The following is a 20,679-nucleotide window of genomic DNA, read 5'->3' as shown; positions in this document are numbered from 1 at the left end:
CACATCCGGTGAAACGTAAACATCAACAATAACAGAGCTCGTGCCATTTACAAAACAGTTTACGTTCCACCAGGTATGTTCAATTTGTTAAACTCTGCACACATCACTGAGCATGGACTGACAATACTGGCAAGTTGAATTTGCTTTCTCACATTTCTACTCTGAATTTTCTGGATTATATATTTAATTTTTTCATTAATACACAACAAAATTCCTACTTTTCTTAAGTATTAAGGATAAAGTTTACTTTGTGAAAGTGCAAGGATGTGTCGATCAAACACGTCCCAAAATTAATAGTTTCAATAATTTCCTAATAAAACAAGTTTTTTATTATATTTCCTGTGAAATGCTATAGCAACATACAAGTCATGATATTATACAGAAAATATTAACTTCAAATCTGTGTCTCTGTCAATTTACCCTGGTCACTCAACTGGAAAATGTAGGTCAGATCCAGCATCCGAAGCAAGTCAAGTAGTGTGCATTTGTGCATCCTTAGATGTATCATCCATGCAAGTTTGGTCAATATAGGGCTTATACATGTAGTTACTTGGAAATGAGATCTGATCCAAAAACTTTAACCTGATTACTCATCCGGAAAATGTAGGTCAGATCCAGCATCTGAAGCAAGTCCAGTAGTGTGCATCCTTAGATGTATCATCCATGCAAGATTGGTCAATATAGGGCTTATAGTTACTTGGAAATGAGACCTGCTCCAAAAACTTGAACCTGGTCATTCATCGGGAAAATGTAGGTCAGATCCAGCATCCGAAGCAAGCGTGGTAGTGTGCATGTATCATCCATGCAAGTTTGGTCAATATAAGGCTTACAGTTATTTGGAAATGAGATCTGCTCCAAACACATTAACCTGGTCATTTTTCAAGTGATATTGCAGCATTAAACCTTGACTCTTATAATGAAACATACTAGAAGCATCATTCATGCATCTCTAATTAATATAGGGCATAGAAGTACATGTACTTGAAAAGAAATCTGCTCCAAAAACTTTAACCTGGGACGCCGACGGTATTACATAAGCTCCCCCAACTTCGTTGAGGGGAGCTAAAAAGTACCCCATAATACTTGCCAGGTGACTCTGTGCAATGGCCTTTAGGCAGAGAATCGAGTCTGATACTCCTTAATACATTATACTTTTTCTCGCTGCAAAGCAGGTTTTGATACAAATAGAAGTTCACTTTACATATTTTTCCCTAAACTCTCCCCTTCAGATATCTCCAGCCAAGTCTGCATACCAATCAATACAGCATCACTTTTAAAAATCAAGACAGATAAATGGCAATGTGACCGCCTAATAGAAGTCTTTACTTGGCTGTGTTGAGTCTATCATTTCCCGTATTTAACTAAAAAAAATTCTTGATAGCTGCTTTATTGTGTAGTGAAAATTGGAACAATGGAATCATTTCATAATTTGATTAACATATCTCCAACATGCAATGGTATGTACAATTTCAATAAATATCACAAAGTTAGCAGTTTGAAGTTGCACTAAATGTACATCAAGATGCCTGATGATTCATCCTGGGTCATGACCTGAACAAACACCAATCAGAATGAAGAATGTGGAGGTAGACTATGAGGCTACAGCCCTGGGGGGTTCTCCAACATCCATGGCCTCCTTTTTCTTAGAATCACTTTCCTGAAATAATACAAGAATTGTTAGGAATTTCATTTTCAAAATAATATTACATAATTATTGTAATTTAGCAAAACTTCATCTTTCTCACTCAATTACCAGATCTACTTTTTAAGTTAGGGAAACTTTTTTTTCCAAATAACAAAATACACGTAAATCTAATATTAAGTCCCAGATGTTATAACATCCATTCAATGAAAACATTTAAACAAACCATCATGCAGTATGTTTACATTTTTTTTTCATGAACTGTGGTACAACTTCAATGGTAAGAATGGTTTTCTCACTCTTTAATACTCAAAGAGTATACCATACCGACAGCCTCTGTTCCCCCTTCTTGAAATGATTATTTTTTTGTTTGTGTTTGTTTGTTTTTTTTGTGTGTGTGTGTGTGTGTGTTTTTTGTTGTTTTTTTTTAATTTTGATCCAGTACCCTCTCTTTTTATATGCCCCCCCCCCCCCATTGGAAATATATACCACTTAAACTTTAATCCAATTACCCAATTATTCTTTGTGCTACATTTGTTTCAGTTCTGCAGTATTTCAGTAGAAGTCAAAAATGCTAAATGTCAACAGAAATCCTGAACTGTTTTTTAGAAAAGGCAAGTCAACCTCTTGTTTCTTAAAAGCTAAAATTGCTATATATGAACCAAGAAAATCTTGAAAAATTCATCACAATTGAGTATTTTTAAATGTAGATTTTATCCAATATACTCCTATGTAAAACTTGACCTCCTACTGTGGTCCCACCCTACCCCTTGAACACACTACGTATGAATCTTTCATATAAGTTTCAACCTTTCAGACCCAGTGGTTCTTGAGAAGATTTTTAAAATATGCCATTAAATTCTTCACACATTCTTAATTATCTCCCCTAGAAAAAGGGTTTAGCCCATCATTTGAACAAACTTGAATCAATTCACCAAAGGATGCTTTGTGGCAAATTTGGTTGAAATTCTTCCCAGTGGTTCTTGAGAAGAAGTTGAAAATGTAACAAGAGGCCCATGGGCCACATCGCTCACCTGAGCACATTGGCTAGGAAAAAAAGCAAAAATCAGTACAGTATTGAAAAGTTTACAGGGAGGGGGGTGTTGAATTTTAAACTACCTGATGATGCTTTCATATCAATATAACAAATATCTTTGTTGTTCTTGAGCAGCAGATTTGTTTCCCATATATTCATTTGTAAAAATTTGATCCCTCATTGTGGCCCCACCCTACCCCCGGGGGCCCTCATTTGAACAAATTTCATTCTACACTACCGAAAGATGCCTCCATATCAATTTGACTAATCATGGCTTTTCTGTTCTTGAGAAAAAGACTTTTTCCTATATATTCCTCTGTAAACTTTGATCACCCATTGTGGCCCCAACCTATCCCCGGGGTAATGATTTGAACAAACTTGAATCTTCACTATCTGAGGATGCTTCCATATAAATATGACCAATCATGGCTTTACTGTTCTTAAGAAGAAGATTTTTAAAGATATTTTCCTATATATTTCTATGTAAAACTTTGATCCCCCCTTGTGGCCCCACCCTACCCCCGGGGGTTATTATTTGAACAAATTTGAATCTTCACTACCTGAGGATGCTTCCACAAAAATATGACCAATCATGGCTTTGCTGTTCTTATGAAGAAGATTTTTAAAGGTTTTTTTCTATATATTTCTATGTAAAACTTGGATCCCCCATTGTGGCCCCACCCTTCCCCTGGGGGTCATGATTTGAACAAACTTGAATCTACACTACCTGAGGATGCTTCCATAAAAATATGACCAATCATGGCTTTGCTGTTCTTAAGAAGAAGATTTTTAAAGATATTGTCCTATATATTTCTATGTAAAACTTGGATCCCCCATTGTGGCCCCACCCTTCCCCTGGGGGTCATGATATGAACAAACTTGAATCTACACTACCTGAGGATGCTTCCATAAAAATATGACCAATCATGGCTTTGCTGTTCTTAAGAAGAAAATTTTTAAAGATATTGTCCTATATATTTCTATGTAAAACTTGGATCCCCCATTGTGGCCCCACCCTACCCCCGGGGGTCATGATTTGAACAAACTTGAATCTACACTACCTGAGGATGTTTCCATATAAATATGACCAATCTTGGCTTTACTGTTCTTAAGAAGAAGATTTTTAAAGATATTTTCCTATATATTTCTATGTAAAACTTGGATCCCCCATTGTGGCCCCACCCTATCCCCGGGGGCCATGATTTGAACAAACTTGAATCTACACTACCTGAGGATGTTTCCACATAAGTTTCATCTTTCCTGGCCCAGTGGTTCTTGAGAAGAAGATTTTTAAATGATGCCATTATTTTTTCACTAATTCCTAATTATCTCCCCTTGAAAGAGGGCTTGGCCCTTCATTTGAACAAACTTGAATCCCCTTTACCCAAGGATGCTTTGTGGCAAGTTTGGTTGAATTTGGCCCAGTGGTTCTTGAGAAGAAGATGAAAATGTGAAAAGTTTACAACAACAACGCCAACGACAACGACAACAGACAACGGACAAATTTTGATCAGAAAAGCTCACTTGAGCCTTTGGCTCAGGTGAGCTAAAAAGTTAACAAATGGCACACGACATATGGATGCCAGACACACAGTGATCAGAAAACCTCACTTGAGCCTTAGGGTCAGGTGACCCAGAAATACCATGCAAAACAACAACAAAATTTAATCATTTGAATTTCTTTGCAACAACTGAATTTAACAATCCTTACTTGGTGCACACAAAATCATGCAATGTGTAAAGTAACTGGAATGGTAATTTTGGGACTGATTTACCGATTCAGATTTTTCATTGGCAGTACCATTCGGTTTCGTTGTAGCATCCCCTGATCCATCCTCCTGTCTAGTTTTCTTTGTGTCTGCTTCAGCACTTTCCTCCTCCTCTGGCTTCCTCTGTAAGACAGTATAATTCACACTCATAAATGGGAGGGAATTTCTATATATACCAAAAAATCTGATCCTAAGCATAAAGAAAGGAGGGTCAATTCAATGTTAAATTTTATACACTTGAGTTAAGAGTATCACTCTTGAATAGAGCATTTAAAGTTTTGGTAACTATCATCAATTAAATTTTACATAATTTGAGCTTAAATCAAGATTCAGTTGCTAATATAACCAAATTTAATTCCTCTTCTAAATAAGCCACTACATGGTATCGCACATGGCATCATACATAGACTAAGCATCAAAAGGAATCATCGCAGATGTATTCTGTAAGTGAGCACAGGATCATAACCATTTTATATTTTATTATGAGGTATTTTAGTTTAAATACTTAAATACATGAAAACAATACATGGGTAAAATAATTACCTTTCTTCTGACAAGATGGCTGATGTCTGAAGCTGCCTTCTGTGGCTAACAAGAGGGGAAAAATACAAATGAAAAGCACATGAACATATTAAAGTGAGAGTATATGGCTCATCACTATAAGATACAGCATCTATATGAATTCATTACCTCTGATGAATCTGTTGATTCTGCAGGTTTCAATTCACTTGTTGCTGCAGCCTGTAATTAAAATTGAAATCTACCTTGAATGTAACTTTGATAACATCATATGATATTAAATGCTTTAACAATCTGTAAATTATATTTTATTCACAAGAGAACTTCACTTCCTCACAAAATTTCCAGGTGTCTCAAAGTAAAACAGTGAAAAAATCAGTTTATGCCATTTACCAATAGAACAAGTAATGCGTGAAATTATTCTCTGGCAATAACTACATCCCAATGAAATAAAGCTCCTTAAAATGATTTGCACTTAAATTCAAGCATTATGAGGTGGATGGTATTAAGAGAGAGATTCTGTCTCTCATACATACATTTATGTGTTCAGTTTAAAGATTACAATTTTAAAATCTTGCTAATTAGAGCTGTAATTATAACAGAAGAAAAGAATAAATACCAGTGTTTCTTTCGTTAGTGTTTTCAGCTCATCAATATTTTTCTTTTCTTCCTCCATGTCTTCTATCTAAGGAAGTCATAACCATAAAAGATATAGTTATACTGAACATTCAAAAGGGGAGAGATGTTACCCGTATTAAGAAATTAAGCGATGACAGTTCAAACAAATCTAGTATATTTTAAAGAGTTCTTACTTTACTTCTGATGTCAGGAAGAATTTCTTCTAAATCTTTTATTTCTTGCTGGGCTGCCTTAATTGGGTCATCAGCAGGTAATGGTTCTACAAAGAAGATTTAAATTTGAGGGGAAAAGTTAACAGGATAAACATGCAACTCTTTAAAAATTGGTAAGATGAAACTTCAAATAGGATATTAAAAATATGAACTAATCAACCTTAATTTTGTGCACAAGTGAATATAAACTTAAAGTTTTCTTTTTTATGTCATTTATCTGGAGGATGGGTGAAGTTTTTACCTTTCCCTTTCCCCTGTGTTCCCTCTTCCACCATTTTCTTTAATTTATCTGCCAACAAAAATTGTAACTAGGGTTGGATACCATTAAGGATGAAAAGGTACGATACCATATCGGTATTTTTGAAACGATATGGTATTTTTAATGATACGGTACTATGCATTGATGAATGAGAATGAGGGTTCATTTTATAACAAATGTGCCTTCACCATTCACTAACCTTTCAATGATATAAACTAAAATGAGCTTATAAACTTTGTTCCATGCTTTTAAGAGATAACAATAGATATTCCTAATATTCAAATTACAAACATTTCATTTCAACCTTTTAATAATGATCAACAAAACAAATCAATTGAATCCCAAACAAATTAATTTGCACAAATCGGCTGACTGCTTCACCCGGTTGCCAGGACCCCTTTTGTTTGGTCGCACTAAATGACAAAACATTAGATAATGGATAGATATTATTTTTGCAACATTTTGCATTTTTAATTTACATTTATTATCAGTTTTTAGTGAAGGTATTTTGATTTTTTTTTTTAAATATATGTATTGGTTTACCTCAAATATCGGCAGTCGAAAGTAAGTATCGTTCTAAGAATCCATTTTGTTACATGTAATTAGCCTACCTTTTCAATGAGCGGAGAATTCGATTATCGTTTTTTTTTTTTTTAAATCAAATTGAATGCATTAAAATGTTTTAAAGATTAAGAAGTACTGTTATTAGTACTGGTATTAAATGAAACGGTATTTTACCGGTATTTTTGAAGTAACTATTCGGTACGGTATTGGTACCGAGGACCGGTATCCAACCCTAATTGTAACTGTTCATAAAACCAACAGATCAGCGCCAAATTACCTAGATACTTATCATTTCATCAAGAGATAAATGAAATATTAATCCACAGCTGATTGGTACATGCAAAATTCAAAATATACTCAAGTTTGTTGCAAGTGTGTGAAAAATTAATTTTTATGCAAAAAACCAATACCTCATTAAAATGCATGTGCCTTAATTTTTTTCTTTTCTTTTCTTTTCTTTTTTTTTTTTTTGCCTTATCGACAAATATTAAGATAAGATTTTTAAAAAAAAATAACAGTATTACTTGTACTTACTCATTTTGGCTTCCATAACTTTAATTGCTTTTCTATACTGATCTATGGAATCATCATATTGCTTGTTGAACCCATGTGCTAATCCAAGCTGATAATGACTAATAGCAAGTTAAGAAAAATATCTAACAAAGACTACATCAACTTTCCTTGCCCCTTTTTTTCTTTACATGGTGATTCCATACCTGCTAACACATTTTTTTTCTTTTTTAAAACATATAATAAGGAAATATATGGCATACATGTTCTCCTTTGTATACAACTTTCAAGTGCTGTTTATGTATTCATCCACTAATCAATATTTCAGGGTAGCATAGTAGGGAATCTTTTTTTCAACAATTATTATATTAATTTACAATTCAATATACTGATGTATTTGTAAATGAAACAAAAAAAATGCTTATTGTTTAAATAAACTAAATAAACATTTTATTGTTGATATGTATGTCTGTATAAATAATCCTGTAACATAGGTTTAAGTGTGTAAAATATTGTATATTTAATTTGTTCTTCACAGTATGTTTCATTGATGGAAAGGCCCTAAGTATATACAAGAGGCTCAAGGGCCTTAACGGTCACCTGAGTATAAAACAACAATCCATAGAAGATACATAGAGTATAAAATAAACTGATATAAGAAGCTTTTGTAAATCTTTGATTTTCCCTTGTGGCCCCACCCTATCCCAAGAGTCCAGAGTCATGATTTGAACAAAATTGAATCTATACTAGCTGAGGATGTTTCCATGTATATATAACCAATCATGGCTTTGCTGTTCTTGAGAAAAGAATTTTTTTCAATTTTTAATGATTTTTTTCTATGTACTTCTATGTAAAACTTTGATCATATTAAAATGACTAATCATGGCTTTGCAGTTCTTGAGAAGAAGAAATTTTCCTATATATTCCTATGTAAGACTTTGATTCCCCATTTTGGCCCCACCCTACCCGGGGGGGGGGGGGGGGGGGGGGTCAGGATTTTAACAAACTTGAATCTACACTACCTGAGGATGCTTCCATATATTGATCAATCATGGCTTTGCTGTTTATGAGAAGAAGATTTTAAAAGATTTTTCCTATATATTTCCATGTAAAACATTGATCATCCATTGTGGTCCCACCCTACCCCATGGGTGTCATGATTTGAACAAACTTGAATCTACAATACCTGAGGATGCTTCCATATAAATATGACTCATCACAACTTTGCTGTTTTTGAGAAGAAGATTTTTAAAGATTTTTCCTATATATTTTTATGTAAACTTTGATCATCCATTGTGGCCCCGCCCTACCCCCGGGGGTCATGATTTGAACAAACTTGAATCTACACTACCTGAGAATGCTTCCATATAAATATGACTCATCATGGCTTTGCTGTTCTTGAGAAGAAGATTTTTAAAGATTTTTCCTATATATTTCTATGTAAACTTTGATCATCCATTGTGGCCCCACTCTACCCCCGGGGGTCATGATTTGAACAAAATCGAATCTACACTACCTGAAGATGCTTCCACATAAATATGAGCAATTAGGGCTTAGCTGTTCTTGAGAAGAAGATTTTTAAAGATTTTTCCTATATATTTCTATGTAAAACTTTGATCCTCCATTGTGGCCCCACCCTACCCCGGGGGTTATGATTTGAACAAACTTGAGTCTACACTACCTGAGGATGTTTCCATACAAATTTCATCTTACCTGGTCCAGTGGTTCTTGAGAAGAAGATTTTTAAAAGATACAATTAATTTTTCACTAATTCTTAATTATCTCCCCTTGGAAGAAGGCGTGGCCCTTCATTTCAACAAACTTGAATCATCTTTACCCAAGGATAGTTTGTGGCAAGTTTGGTGAAAATTGGCCCAGTGGTTCTTGAGAAGAAGTCGAAAATGTGAAAAGTTTATGCACGATGCACACCCGCACGCCGACGGACGAAAACAGATAGCAATAGGTCACCTGAGTGGCTCAGGTGGCCTTAAAATATATAATTAATCTGTATGTAACAATATGTTTCATGGTGGAAGAGCCCATTGCTTTAGAAATTCTTCATATACATGGAAGTGGCCTTGAAAACCAGGTTCCAACTAGCTAACCATTAATGGATTGTTTAAGGTAAATGGTTCTCAGTAGATATAAATATTGTACTATGAGATTGTACTATGAGAGCTATATGTGTTTACGTGAACTTTCATAGTGCTGAAGGATACGTTTCAGCTAAAAGTCTGTCATCTGGCTCTAATTCAGCTTCTTGGATTTTAAGACATTCTTTGAAATCTGATATTGCTTGCTCATAATTTTCTAAAAAAAAAAAAAGTACAAAAGAACTTTTATAAAATTACTTAAAAACACTAAAATAAACACTCTACAGCATCAAATTACAGCCAAACCATGTCACCTTAAACTAGTGATGGGAAATCGGAAAAAAATCATAATCGATTATCGGTAATAATCGGCTGCACATAATCGATTAATAATCGATTATAATCGAATCTTTAACTTAAATGAAATAAATATAAAAAAGTTAAACTAATTCAGATTTAAGTGCAGATTCCCCCCCCAAAAAAATCATTTAATTAATTATATTCATATATGTTTATTCATTTTTTCCTTTATTGAAGTGGAAAAAAGGATTTCTTTACTTTAAAAAAAATATATTATTGAATGGGAATTTATTTTACAAAAAATTCTCATTAAAAATATTGAATGGGGGAATATTACTGATATTAGTCCCACCTTGCATTACATTTATTTATTTCTTGGAATTACAAGTTTAAAAAGTAGTTATCAAGAATTTGGACCTGTATTCCTGATTTTAATAACGTTTACAGATCGTCTGTACTATTAATATTTTCCTGTGTATACAGTAGTAAACCTCTTAATATTGTCCGTTTTTCTGTTATTAGTCTGACCCTATAATCAATCATGGCGGTAAATATCAACATGGCAAGGATACCTTCGATATTTTAAACATTCATCACTACTTTAGAACTCTTTGCACATGGATTTGGTAATAAAATTAAAGTATTACAATATTACTTTTTGTCAGCGATGTCGGCAACATTTATTTTGTAATCGATTAGTAGCATCGAAGAGCTCCTAACGACCGACAATCGATCGTCGGCGACAATCGGCCCATCACTACCTTAAACTGAACAGGACCAACATTGAACTTAGATATATCAGAGGATTTGAGATAACAGGCAACTATCCCTGGTATTCAAGATATTGGTGTTTGAGATAATGAAGTTTAACTGTATTATAATTTATTTTAATCAATGATTTAAAATATACTTGTGATTTATACCTGTTTCTAAACTGACTTCTCCCAATTTGAGGAAGGACTCTGCAGCCTTCAGTTTGGATTTTTTGTCTTCATCTCTGAAACAAGTCCAATAAATTCAAACCCCTATGACTAACCATTATCACCAGGCATACAAGTTACTAGTTATGCTATTCAAAAAGACACATCTGTAGTGTAGCATAAGGTCTTTTCAGCTTTGCCAAAATGGAGCACCTTACATAAGTGACACATGGATATTGAACTAACTTTTTAACTTTTTCAAATTTAGTATTCTAACAAATCTACTGACTTTAAGTAGATCACTTTGGCCAGTTCCAGCATCTCCCAGGCCAACTGCAAATTGGATATGTCATCAGGATTCTGTAACAAAGACACATATACATGTAAATTTATATAAGATAATCAATAAATAAACACAGGTATATGAAATAGAGTGAAACATCAACAATCTGGCTACAAGTAACAGATTAATCAAATTAAACCTCAACAACTGACTAATCAACCATCAGTTACCTCCTTCTTCCCCTCCTCAACAACTGACTAATCAACCATCAGTTACCTCTTTCTTCTTGTCCTCCTCAACGACTAACCAACCATCAGTTACCTCTTTCTTCTTCCCCTTATCAACAACTGACTAATCAACCAACAGTTACCTCTTTCTTCTTGCCCTCCTCTCCCTCTTCCTGAGAGTCTTGAGACTCCTCTGCTGTCTCTCCCTCCTCTGCTGTGTCTCCTTCCTCAGCAGTCTCTCCCTCCTCAGCTGTATCCCCTTCCTCTGCTGTCTCACCCTCCTCTTCCTCACCCTCCTCCTCTCCTTCCTCCTCTTTAAAAAAAACAAGTTTTGATGAAATATTTTTAATGAAGATCAAATACATCCTTAAGTTCTAAAATCTAAATTTTACATTGCAGAGTTCTGATTTTAAGGCAATTTAAGTTGATGTTGTCCCTAGTTTTGCATGTTTTGACTAATAAAAACATGGTTGATGGATACATATAAAAAAATTTCAAGAAAATTCTCATTGATGTCTATGTACATTGAATATACATGTACACACAAATGTATATCAAATATGCTTTTTTGCACCATAAAACTGGGTTAAATTCTATTCTTACATGTACTTAACTTATTCCATTGTTTACATATAATTTTTATTCCATATTTATCTAGAGATAAGGTTGTATACGTATTTTAATTCATTGAATTTCACCTTTTCCCCATCACTACTGCGTTTATTTAAAAATCACCATAACTGGCTAAGATCGAAAAATACATTAAATTTTGTTCTCTATCAAATCATACTGAAAATTAAAAAGATCCATTAATGTTTATTTTCCAGCTGCAAATGGATAGATTTTAGTACTGTTTAAATAATTACATAATATCAATTCAATTAAATTCATACTGCAAATATATTTTAAAAATTCTTCTAACACAATTAGATTTGACTGCTATCAACACATCTCATCATGTATAAGTAAGTAAAGTAAAGTAAAACAAATTAATGTAAAACAAGTGCAGCAACTTCTTTGAGTGCATATTTAGGAAAAATGTTAGAAATGACAGATTACCCACAAACAAAAAAGAACACATCCCACTGCCTCATGCAAATAAATATACTCAGAATTCCAAGCATTACAAGCAAGCACAAAAGCTCAACAGAACAGCTTTCAACATCAACAGTGAACACATCCAATATGCACACCTTTGTCCTCTTTCTTTTCCCCTTCCACTGTCCCATTTTTCAATGGTTCACCATCAGATTTCCCTTTTTCCTGATCAGTTTCCATTTTCTCCTTAACCTCAGCTTCCTTTTTATCACATTCTTTTTCCCCCTCCTTAGAACCCTCATTTTCTGCCATAGCATCATAAACTTCCATACGAAGCTTTTCACGTTCCTCTCCTACCAAGGCAATTCAGGCTCTTACAGGCATTTTTAGACCAGAATAACAATATCTCTTAGCACTAATATTTTAACTTTTAAATAAGAATTCTTCAAATTCAATTACAGAATGTAAAGGACAAACAAAAGTTCCTTATCCATTGCACTGAACACTTAGTGCTTTTTTCCTAACAGATGTATCATTATTCTTTAGCCACACACCATTTAGATCTGCTGGTTCAAACTGTTCAGTGGGTTTTTTATCTTCTTCAGTTTCTTCTTCCTCGGGAACTACAAATCACAATCCTAGAGATTCAAAAACTTGACTCTCACTTATTTAATTTTGTCACTGTTGAAGTAACAGCAACCCCCCCCCCTTCCCTCCAAGAAAAAGGACAGGATTGACTGCTATCAAACTTCTGATAAAGCTGAGATTCCAGACATTCCCATCTTAAGGAATATGCCTTTATTTTGGAGTTCTTTAACTTAATATAAGCCCTACATTTAATCAATATCAAAAACCTCAGAGAGTTTACAAAAAGCTTTTTTAACAGGAACAAACCAAATATAATCCATTCAAAACTTTTTGTTGAAGCACAAAACATTCATCAATTGGCTTCCACCACACTTCCACTTATTACTAGTACTGTACAGTGTTATTACTACTATGGGTATAAAAATTATGCCACTCTTAGAAACACACATAAATCAAAAGCTACCTACCTCCTTGCAGAGCATTTCCAAGTACACCAGTTTCCATTCTGGCAAGATCTAGCAGTGACTGTCCATAGTAGAAATAAGCCTCTGCACATTCTTTAGCTGTTTCTCCATATGCTTTTGCTCTGGAATCATGTTTTTTAAGTTGTCAAGTACTTTAGACTTTAAATATATAGTGTCAAACTAATAAAACATCTAAATCAAAACTTTCATACTAGCATCAGAATTATCAAGGTGCAGAAATCTTTACAAATATAAAATCTTGTCAGATTATATACATTAATATTCTTGTGACAAATTAGATGTTGAGGTGGTGTCCATCTCATGGTCTCATTTTAAAGGAAAGAATCAATGCACACATGACAAGAAATGTAGGCTGACCCTTTCGAAATCTTTGGTCAATATCACTGCACATCCACAAGTATACTTATAACCATATCAACAAGTAAGACTGGACCAAAAGAAGATATACTCTAATACTTATTCAGAAATGAACTTTGACCTTGACTTTTGTTTCAAAGAAACCCAGACCTTTGAGTTACAGACTTGGTTCATGGTCAGTAAAGACACTCTGGGACTGAATTTTGACTAAGAGGTAAAGAAGATGTGCTTTGGACAAGTGATATTGGATGAAAATAATAATTTAAGCAATGAAAATCATGCCAAAATTGTTATCTCTAGCAACAGATTTGCTGCATGACTTCAAAATATTGAGGTATTCATGCTTGATTAAAACTTGTCAACTTACAGAACTTTGCATGCCTCCTGGAACTGGTTGACAGCATTAGGAATTTCTCCACACACCATATTGCGCTTTCCTTGAGCCAAGATGGCAACAGCAGTCTCTGCAGCTTCCATCCTGTAATGCAATAATATGATTTCTGTTTGATACAAATAAAAACTTTAAACAAATCACATCTATATTTAAATGATTGAAGATAAATTATGATACAAATGACTAAAAGAATGATTAGTACTACTATCTTAACAAGTCTGACATTCCAAATTCAAGGAAACAAGAAATATCGAATCATCTTTGTTTACTCCTTCAATTTGTACACTATAAAGATCCCTATCAAAAGTTGTATCACTGTAGGAGAATGTTAAATCAACACTTGTAATTCCATTCACTGACACACACCTTTCCTTGTCTGATGATGAACTGGTACCGGGTGTATCCATCCTGTCGTTTATAAACGAAATCCCGTGCAAATAATGAGCTCGAGTATATTTCCCGCCTTATTTGCCTTGTTCAGCAAAGTGAAAATATGACGTATAACACAACAAGTCTCTAAACCAAAGTTTATAACTTTTATTTGCTCTTATTTTGATTAAATTCACAAAATAATCTATATTCATTTAAAGACTTATTTTGTTTTACTCAGCTGCACAACCAATTGCTTTTTGGGGAGGAAATCCTCTTTGAGATTATACGCAAATCTTTAATGCGTCATCTTCCTTTTTCAGGCGGCCATATTAGAGACCTCGTGGGTCCAACTGTTATACACAAGATTCAAGGTAAAAATAAGAAACTTGGACACAGTATTACGGTTTATTAGGAAAGATAAACAAATCTGATTTGTATTCTATGTTTTAGTAAGATAAATCTTATCAGTGAATCTTTGTGTGCGTTATGAAAAGTGAATAACAACAACGTGCATCCTCTTGTTGAACATGATATCCCTAGTGATAAGCAAACGAGTGGATTGTACCAATTATAACGTTTAATTCAGGGTACTTATGATCAGAAACATGTTGTTCAAGAAGGTAACAGTGTTTAGGAGAACGATTATCTTCCCGTTTTCTTTATTATTACCTACTAACTCCTTCAATCCTTGGTACTTTTTTGAAAGTGTTTCATATATTTACCTTGACCTTAATTTTCACTCGCCTATTTTGCGCCTTTTATGTCAAAGCTATAAGCTCACACTTAAGAACGTACAACACAAGTTATATTTTGTATGCAACATGTTGAAAGATTGTTGTAGATTACCATCAAAGATTGTTTTTAGGTATATATTAATAACTAATAACCATTTCTCTTATAAACGATGTTAGATGGGGTAATTGCTAATAAATTAAGCAGTATTTGTTGTTGAATTACAACTGATGTTCATTTTAAATATAAACACTGAAATATTCAACCAATCATTGATTTAGGAAAGGGATCGTTAGAATAAGGCCAAAAAAATAATAGTCTTGTTTCCTGCTACCCGACCTACCCTATTTTTTTGCACCAGACCCTAAAGTTTTTTTTTAAGTTTTGGAAGAAAAAAAATCGGAAATTTCTGGCATTTCAGCGTTCTGTCACCATAATCGGTTTCCGTGTTAACACAAAACAAACATTTCATGAGATTCTTGTTTTAGATATGGACTTTCATAAAATACCACTTGAGTTGTGCATAAAAAGACATGAAATTTAATTTTGCAAGACAATATTGACCTGTGACATGTTAATTTTATCTTGTTATGTATTAGTTCATATACAAAAAATGTTGTCGGAAAAAAATAAAATAAAGATATAAAATAATTTTCCTACCTACCTACCCTATTTTTTCCAGGCTGGTAGCAGGAAACAAGACTATTATTTTTTTTGGCCTAAGGCCAAAAATAATAATAGTCTTGTTTCCTGCTACCCGACCTACCCTATTTTTTTGCACCCAACCCTAAAGTTTTTTTTAGGTTTTGGAAGAAAAAAACCCAGGAATTTCTGGAATTTCATTGTTCTGTCACCATAATCGGTTTTCGTGTTAACACAAAACAAGCATTTCATGAAATTCTTGTTTTAAATGTGGACTTTCATAAAATACCACTTGAGTTTTGCATTTATAAAAAGACATGAAATTTATTTTTAAAAGACAATATTGACCTGTGACATGTTTAATTTTATCTTGTATTAGTTCATATCCAAAAATGATGTCGGAAAAAAATAAAATAAAAATATAAAATAAAATAATTTTCCTACCTACCTACCCTATTTTTTTCAGGCTGGTAGCAGGAAACAAGACTATTATTTTTTTTGGCCTAATCTGTGTTTCAGGACAAGCCCTCACCATAGTTAGAATAAGTCCCATATACTTGCAATGTAGCAAATCGGATCGGATCTGTAATGATTTTGAAGAATGCAAAAGGAGTTGCACTGAAAATAACTATCAAATTAATCATAACAAATCTTCATGAGATTGTATATGCCTTTTAACCTACGAAATAATCCATATAAATATGAAAATTCAACTCATTTTCTCAACATTTTTTCCTCGCTTCAAATTTATACACCATGTTGACATTTGGAACTCTCTGGATTGTTCACAGAAAATGCACAGAGTTCGTTATCGCCTGTGTTTATTTTGCTACATTGCCAATACACGGAACAAATTCTGTCGTTAAACCGGGTCCATAGGACAGTATCATTTTAACGATAGAACGTTCTATCTAGGAAAGTGATTGGGTTTTGATTATATTTTTCCCTATGTTTTAGTTTATAATGTTCTCATTGCTATTTTGTTCTCCATTTTGAAAATCTTCATAAAGTTCTGGAAAGGAAAAAAAGAGACCAAAAAGACTTGAATCATTTAGAATTACATTTTCTTTTGCAGATGAATCCAGAAAAATTAAAGCAGTTGCAAGAACAAGTTCGTATAGGTGGAAAGGTTGGTATATTTTTATATAGATATTTAGATATTGAGAATAGATGCATTTGAAGTAACCCAGATTTTAAAATGAAAGTGTTCATCTTGATTATTTAGTTCAATTCCTGATGTGAACTTAGTTAGATCTATTGGAAAGGCAATGGGCTGTATTCCATATAAAATATGGAAGTTTGAGTAATTCTTATAAAAAAAAATCATGCCTCCAGTTTAGTTGAGTTTGGCTCTGTCAAAAAGTATGTTTAAAGAGCAAGATATTCAAAATCTAAATTTTGACTTAAGTTAGTTCTCAGTTTATGGTCATGGGACCAGTCTGGCTTTCTGAATTACTTCAGTTCTCAGATTATGTGGACAAATCTGAAACATTGCTGATAATTTATGTTATCTTTTTTTTTCAGTGAAGTTTATACAGTCATAATTGTTCTGATTTCTAACCTAAAGTCAAATTGTAACAAACACATATGTATTTTACACAGGGAACTGCAAGAAGGAAGAAGAAGGTAGTTCACAGAACCGCCACAACAGACGACAAAAAACTACAAAGTTCTCTCAAAAAACTGTCAGTGAACAACATTCCTGGCATTGAGGAGGTAGATTTTTAAACTCTCAGCAAAAAAGAATTCTGATCTTTGAAGCCTAGGAAGCTAGGATCTAATCAGGAGTCATGATCTTGGGTGCTCACTTTACATGTCAAGTTGACTTCATCTTAAAAGATTTTTATATTGTTCATGTTTCTATGATTTCACTTAGTCTCATTTTACAATTTTTTTTTCAATTCTCATATAGGTTAATATGATTAAAGAAGATGGTACTGTGATCCACTTTAACAATCCAAAAGTACAGGCCTCATTGGCAGCAAATACTTTTGCCATTACTGGACAGGCTGAGAACAAACGTAAGTACAGAAATTAAATTCTCACTCCAAAATTATCACAGTTATGTAATTTATATGAATGATGGTACAAAGATGCATGTTGATGTTTATTATTGTTTGCTTCCACAGAAGAGTTTGTTTATTTTGGGTGGGGGATGAGGGGTTAACTAGAAACTATGAATTGGAGGAGATTTGCTAATGCTTAATAACAACTGTAAGAAAATAGATTGAAATCCTTTGAACTTTCGAAAATATTGATTTTTGATTTTGTCTAGTGAGAGATAGTCACAATGAAATGAATGTCACCTTTATTATTTAGAAGAGCATCTTAAACAGAAGGTGTTTTATTAACTTGTTGGTAAGGCTTTAGTTACCTATAAACTCTATTTATTCTTGCTTGTGATACTTGGAGGAGTACAATGTGTAAAATAGATTGAATTTGTAATTAATGAAATAAAAATTAAATAATCTTTAAAATCTTGATGGAAAGCAGTTGGTTTAATTTGAGATCAAAAGTCAAACTACAACAGATGGAACATAAAAAAGAAAAAGAGAGAAAAACTACTAATTTTAGTTAGAACAAGCATTCTGAGAGTATTGCATTAGCTATACTAGTCCCCTACTGGCAAGTGTAAACTGGTTCCTGTTAAGAAAATGCCATAATTCCCTCAAAAATCAATGAAGCGGAATGAAATGCAAACTCGATCTATAACTAATCAAGGTAAAGTCACATACCAAAAATCGCTTAGTATCTGAAAGCGTTTAGAAGAAAATTGCAGAAAACCCTTGAAAATTGAAAAGGCCGTAATTCCGTCAAAAATCAATGAAGTGGAACGAAATGGAAACTTGATCTGTTACTCATCAAGATACACTTACATACAAAAAATCAGCTCAATGTCTGCAAGCGTTTAGGAAAAAAATGCGGAAAACCAAGTGGGACAGACTGACAGACAGACAGAGGGACAGACGGATAGACAGACAGACGGACGGACAGACTCAGAGGAAACCTATACTCCCCTCCGGTTTCACCGGTAGGGGACTAATAAGGAATATTCAGGAGTGAGATTAGAAGCCATGCAGGCTTGAAACTAAAACATATACCAGTAATATTAATAATTACATTAATCAAAAATTAATTGAAAATGACTTCTTTTAAATTAAGAAACAGGACAATAACTCTATATTTAAGATACTTTTCATATATTTTCATACTTCTGATCAAAAGAATTGTGATGATTAGTTATGTCTCCTAAAAAATGAAAAAAGAATTGGGCTTTAACCCAGTTGAGTAATCTGACATGTTTTATGGCATTTTTGCTTCTTAATTCTTGCAGAGATTGCAGAAATGTTACCAGGAATCTTAAACCAGCTAGGTGCCGAGAGTTTCAGCAGCCTAAAGAAATTGGCCTCAACTGTCGCTGGTAAATTTATCTTATTAATTACTCATTCACTGACAGAATAATTGAATTAGAATGGTTTAAAATTAATTATCTCAAGAATTTTTTTATTTAATTCCGAGTTTGATTTTAAGACTACCATTTTCCTGCTTTCAGCATCCGGTGACAACAAACAGTCCACAGACGACATTGATGAAGATGACGATGGAGTCCCAGGTACTCCCCACTTTCTGGTCTAACTCAGGGGTTCTCAAAATCAGCTGGGGTCCACTGTTTTGCCAACTATCAGCCAATTAACTTATACTGCTTTGTTTTCAAGTGTCAAATTCTACGAGTATAGAATGTCTTTTGTACCTTTATGAGAGTTTCTTACAAAAATATCTTTTAACATACCAAAATTTGACCATAATTTTTTTCTCCGAGGATGAAAATGATGATTAAAAAGTGTGTTGCTTTGAACATTGATCATCTTTTGCTTTATTTTTCAGAATTAGTGGAAAACTTTGATGAAACATCAAAAGGAGAGTGAAGAGGATGTGAAAAAAATTCATAAATAGTGCATGTACGTTTGTCGGTTTGTGATATTTACATTACTATCGAGTGTGAAGAGAAGTGTATGTTTCCCAGCCGTTATATTTGAGGAAAAGGCCGTTAATATTCTATATAACTCCATAAACTATTTGAACGAGGACAAAATATCCTTAAAACAAACAACTGCCATTATAAATATTTCATTATATGATCAAGGGTACTTGGACATTAGATGACTTAGATCTGTTGGCCCTTATATGCTATGTATTTATTTCATCTTTTATTCAAGTGCTTAAACCAAATAAACACACAAATTTTCTGTACAATGTTTGGTTTTTTTTTTCTTGTAAAGAAGAATGGTTTAAATGCATATATTTGAATATTTCGAACATGCTAAGTTGCATTTCCATGTGCATTTTGAACAAAGATAAGATATGCTACAGATATGGCCATTTCTTTAACATTGAAGCCCACATGGAGTTATTTGGATAAAAAAAGTGTGGGAAGTATATGTACTTCTTACTCTTTTTTTTTTATTATATCCAAGAAACAGACACTAGACCAGTTTTAATCAAAAATTTCATATAGTATCCATAAGTACTATTAAGGGGGAGTCAATTTTCAAAGGAAGAGGTTACAGCAAAATTTGGCCCCTTATTTGATATAAAAATCAAAACACAGTTAAAATTGTGTTTTTTATTTGAATGATACTTGTTTTAAAACCAGGAGTAATTTTGATTCAAAGCATACACAAAGGCCACAAGAAGATGACGAAGTAGGACATTTTACCGAATTTCTTCAATTCTGATGGCATTTATTTTTTGAGATACTTTTCACTTTGGGAAACTTGGAGCAGAAACTCGCCTATCTGAGATTTTCATACACGGATGCATCTAGATCAAATACTAGTACATGACATATGTAAATTTGTTAGGCAAACTTCTGAAACAAAATGTGGCTAATGTGCTTTAAAATTCAAGAATGAGAAAATTTTGAAAATGACAAATTTTGTGACCTTTCTGTGACAGCTGTATATATTCTATCACTTAGAATCAATACTTATTTTGTAGAAGGGATGACAACTGTTTTTTAACGATGAACTAATGCATTCTTCTTAGAGACACCCCAAAACAGGAGCCAAGAAGGGGTTTTAGCCTAACCTTGTCCTTT

The 20,679-nt window shown here is 33.4% G+C and overlaps 2 protein-coding genes across 4 annotated transcripts; one reads left to right on the top strand and one right to left on the bottom strand.

Annotated features, from left to right (window-relative positions):
• Positions 1-1,371: 1,371 nt before the first annotated feature.
• LOC133184157 (protein HGV2-like) lies at positions 1,372-14,349 on the bottom strand. Of its 3 annotated transcripts, none has more exons than XM_061319053.1 (17): positions 14,202-14,349; positions 13,809-13,919; positions 13,067-13,185; positions 12,566-12,634; positions 12,167-12,364; positions 11,117-11,286; positions 10,753-10,823; positions 10,467-10,540; positions 9,370-9,460; positions 7,175-7,272; positions 6,059-6,106; positions 5,779-5,864; positions 5,586-5,651; positions 5,138-5,188; positions 4,991-5,035; positions 4,454-4,570; positions 1,372-1,657 (listed from the first exon to the last, which is right to left on the bottom strand). In XM_061319053.1, the coding sequence occupies exons 1-17, from the start codon at positions 14,240-14,242 to the stop codon at positions 1,592-1,594; spliced, it is 1,521 nt and encodes a 506-aa protein (XP_061175037.1). In that variant the 5' UTR covers positions 14,243-14,349; the 3' UTR covers positions 1,372-1,591. The 3 variants fall into 3 exon arrangements, with proteins under 3 accessions (XP_061175037.1, XP_061175038.1, XP_061175039.1); XM_061319054.1 differs by having other exon boundaries at positions 14,174-14,231; XM_061319055.1 differs by lacking the exons at positions 12,167-12,364; positions 12,566-12,634.
• A 133-nt stretch (positions 14,350-14,482) lies between these two features.
• Positions 14,483-19,835, top strand: LOC133184158 (transcription factor BTF3 homolog 4-like). Its single transcript, XM_061319056.1, has 7 exons — positions 14,483-14,578; positions 16,657-16,710; positions 17,184-17,297; positions 17,494-17,602; positions 18,916-19,002; positions 19,135-19,194; positions 19,467-19,835. Exons 2-7 carry the CDS (start codon positions 16,657-16,659, stop codon positions 19,505-19,507), a joined length of 465 nt encoding a protein of 154 aa, XP_061175040.1. The 5' UTR covers positions 14,483-14,578; the 3' UTR covers positions 19,508-19,835.
• The last annotated feature ends 844 nt before the right edge of the window (positions 19,836-20,679 follow it).

This window comes from Saccostrea echinata, unplaced genomic scaffold (genome assembly GCF_033153115.1).
Source record: "Saccostrea echinata isolate AGI-Se365-2 ecotype Australia unplaced genomic scaffold, CSIRO_AGI_Sech_v1 ptg000010l, whole genome shotgun sequence".
In the NCBI taxonomy this organism is placed as follows: domain Eukaryota; kingdom Metazoa; phylum Mollusca; class Bivalvia; order Ostreida; family Ostreidae; genus Saccostrea; species Saccostrea echinata.
Note: the sequence above shows the minus strand (reverse complement) of the source record. Positions and strands in the feature narration are given on the sequence as shown.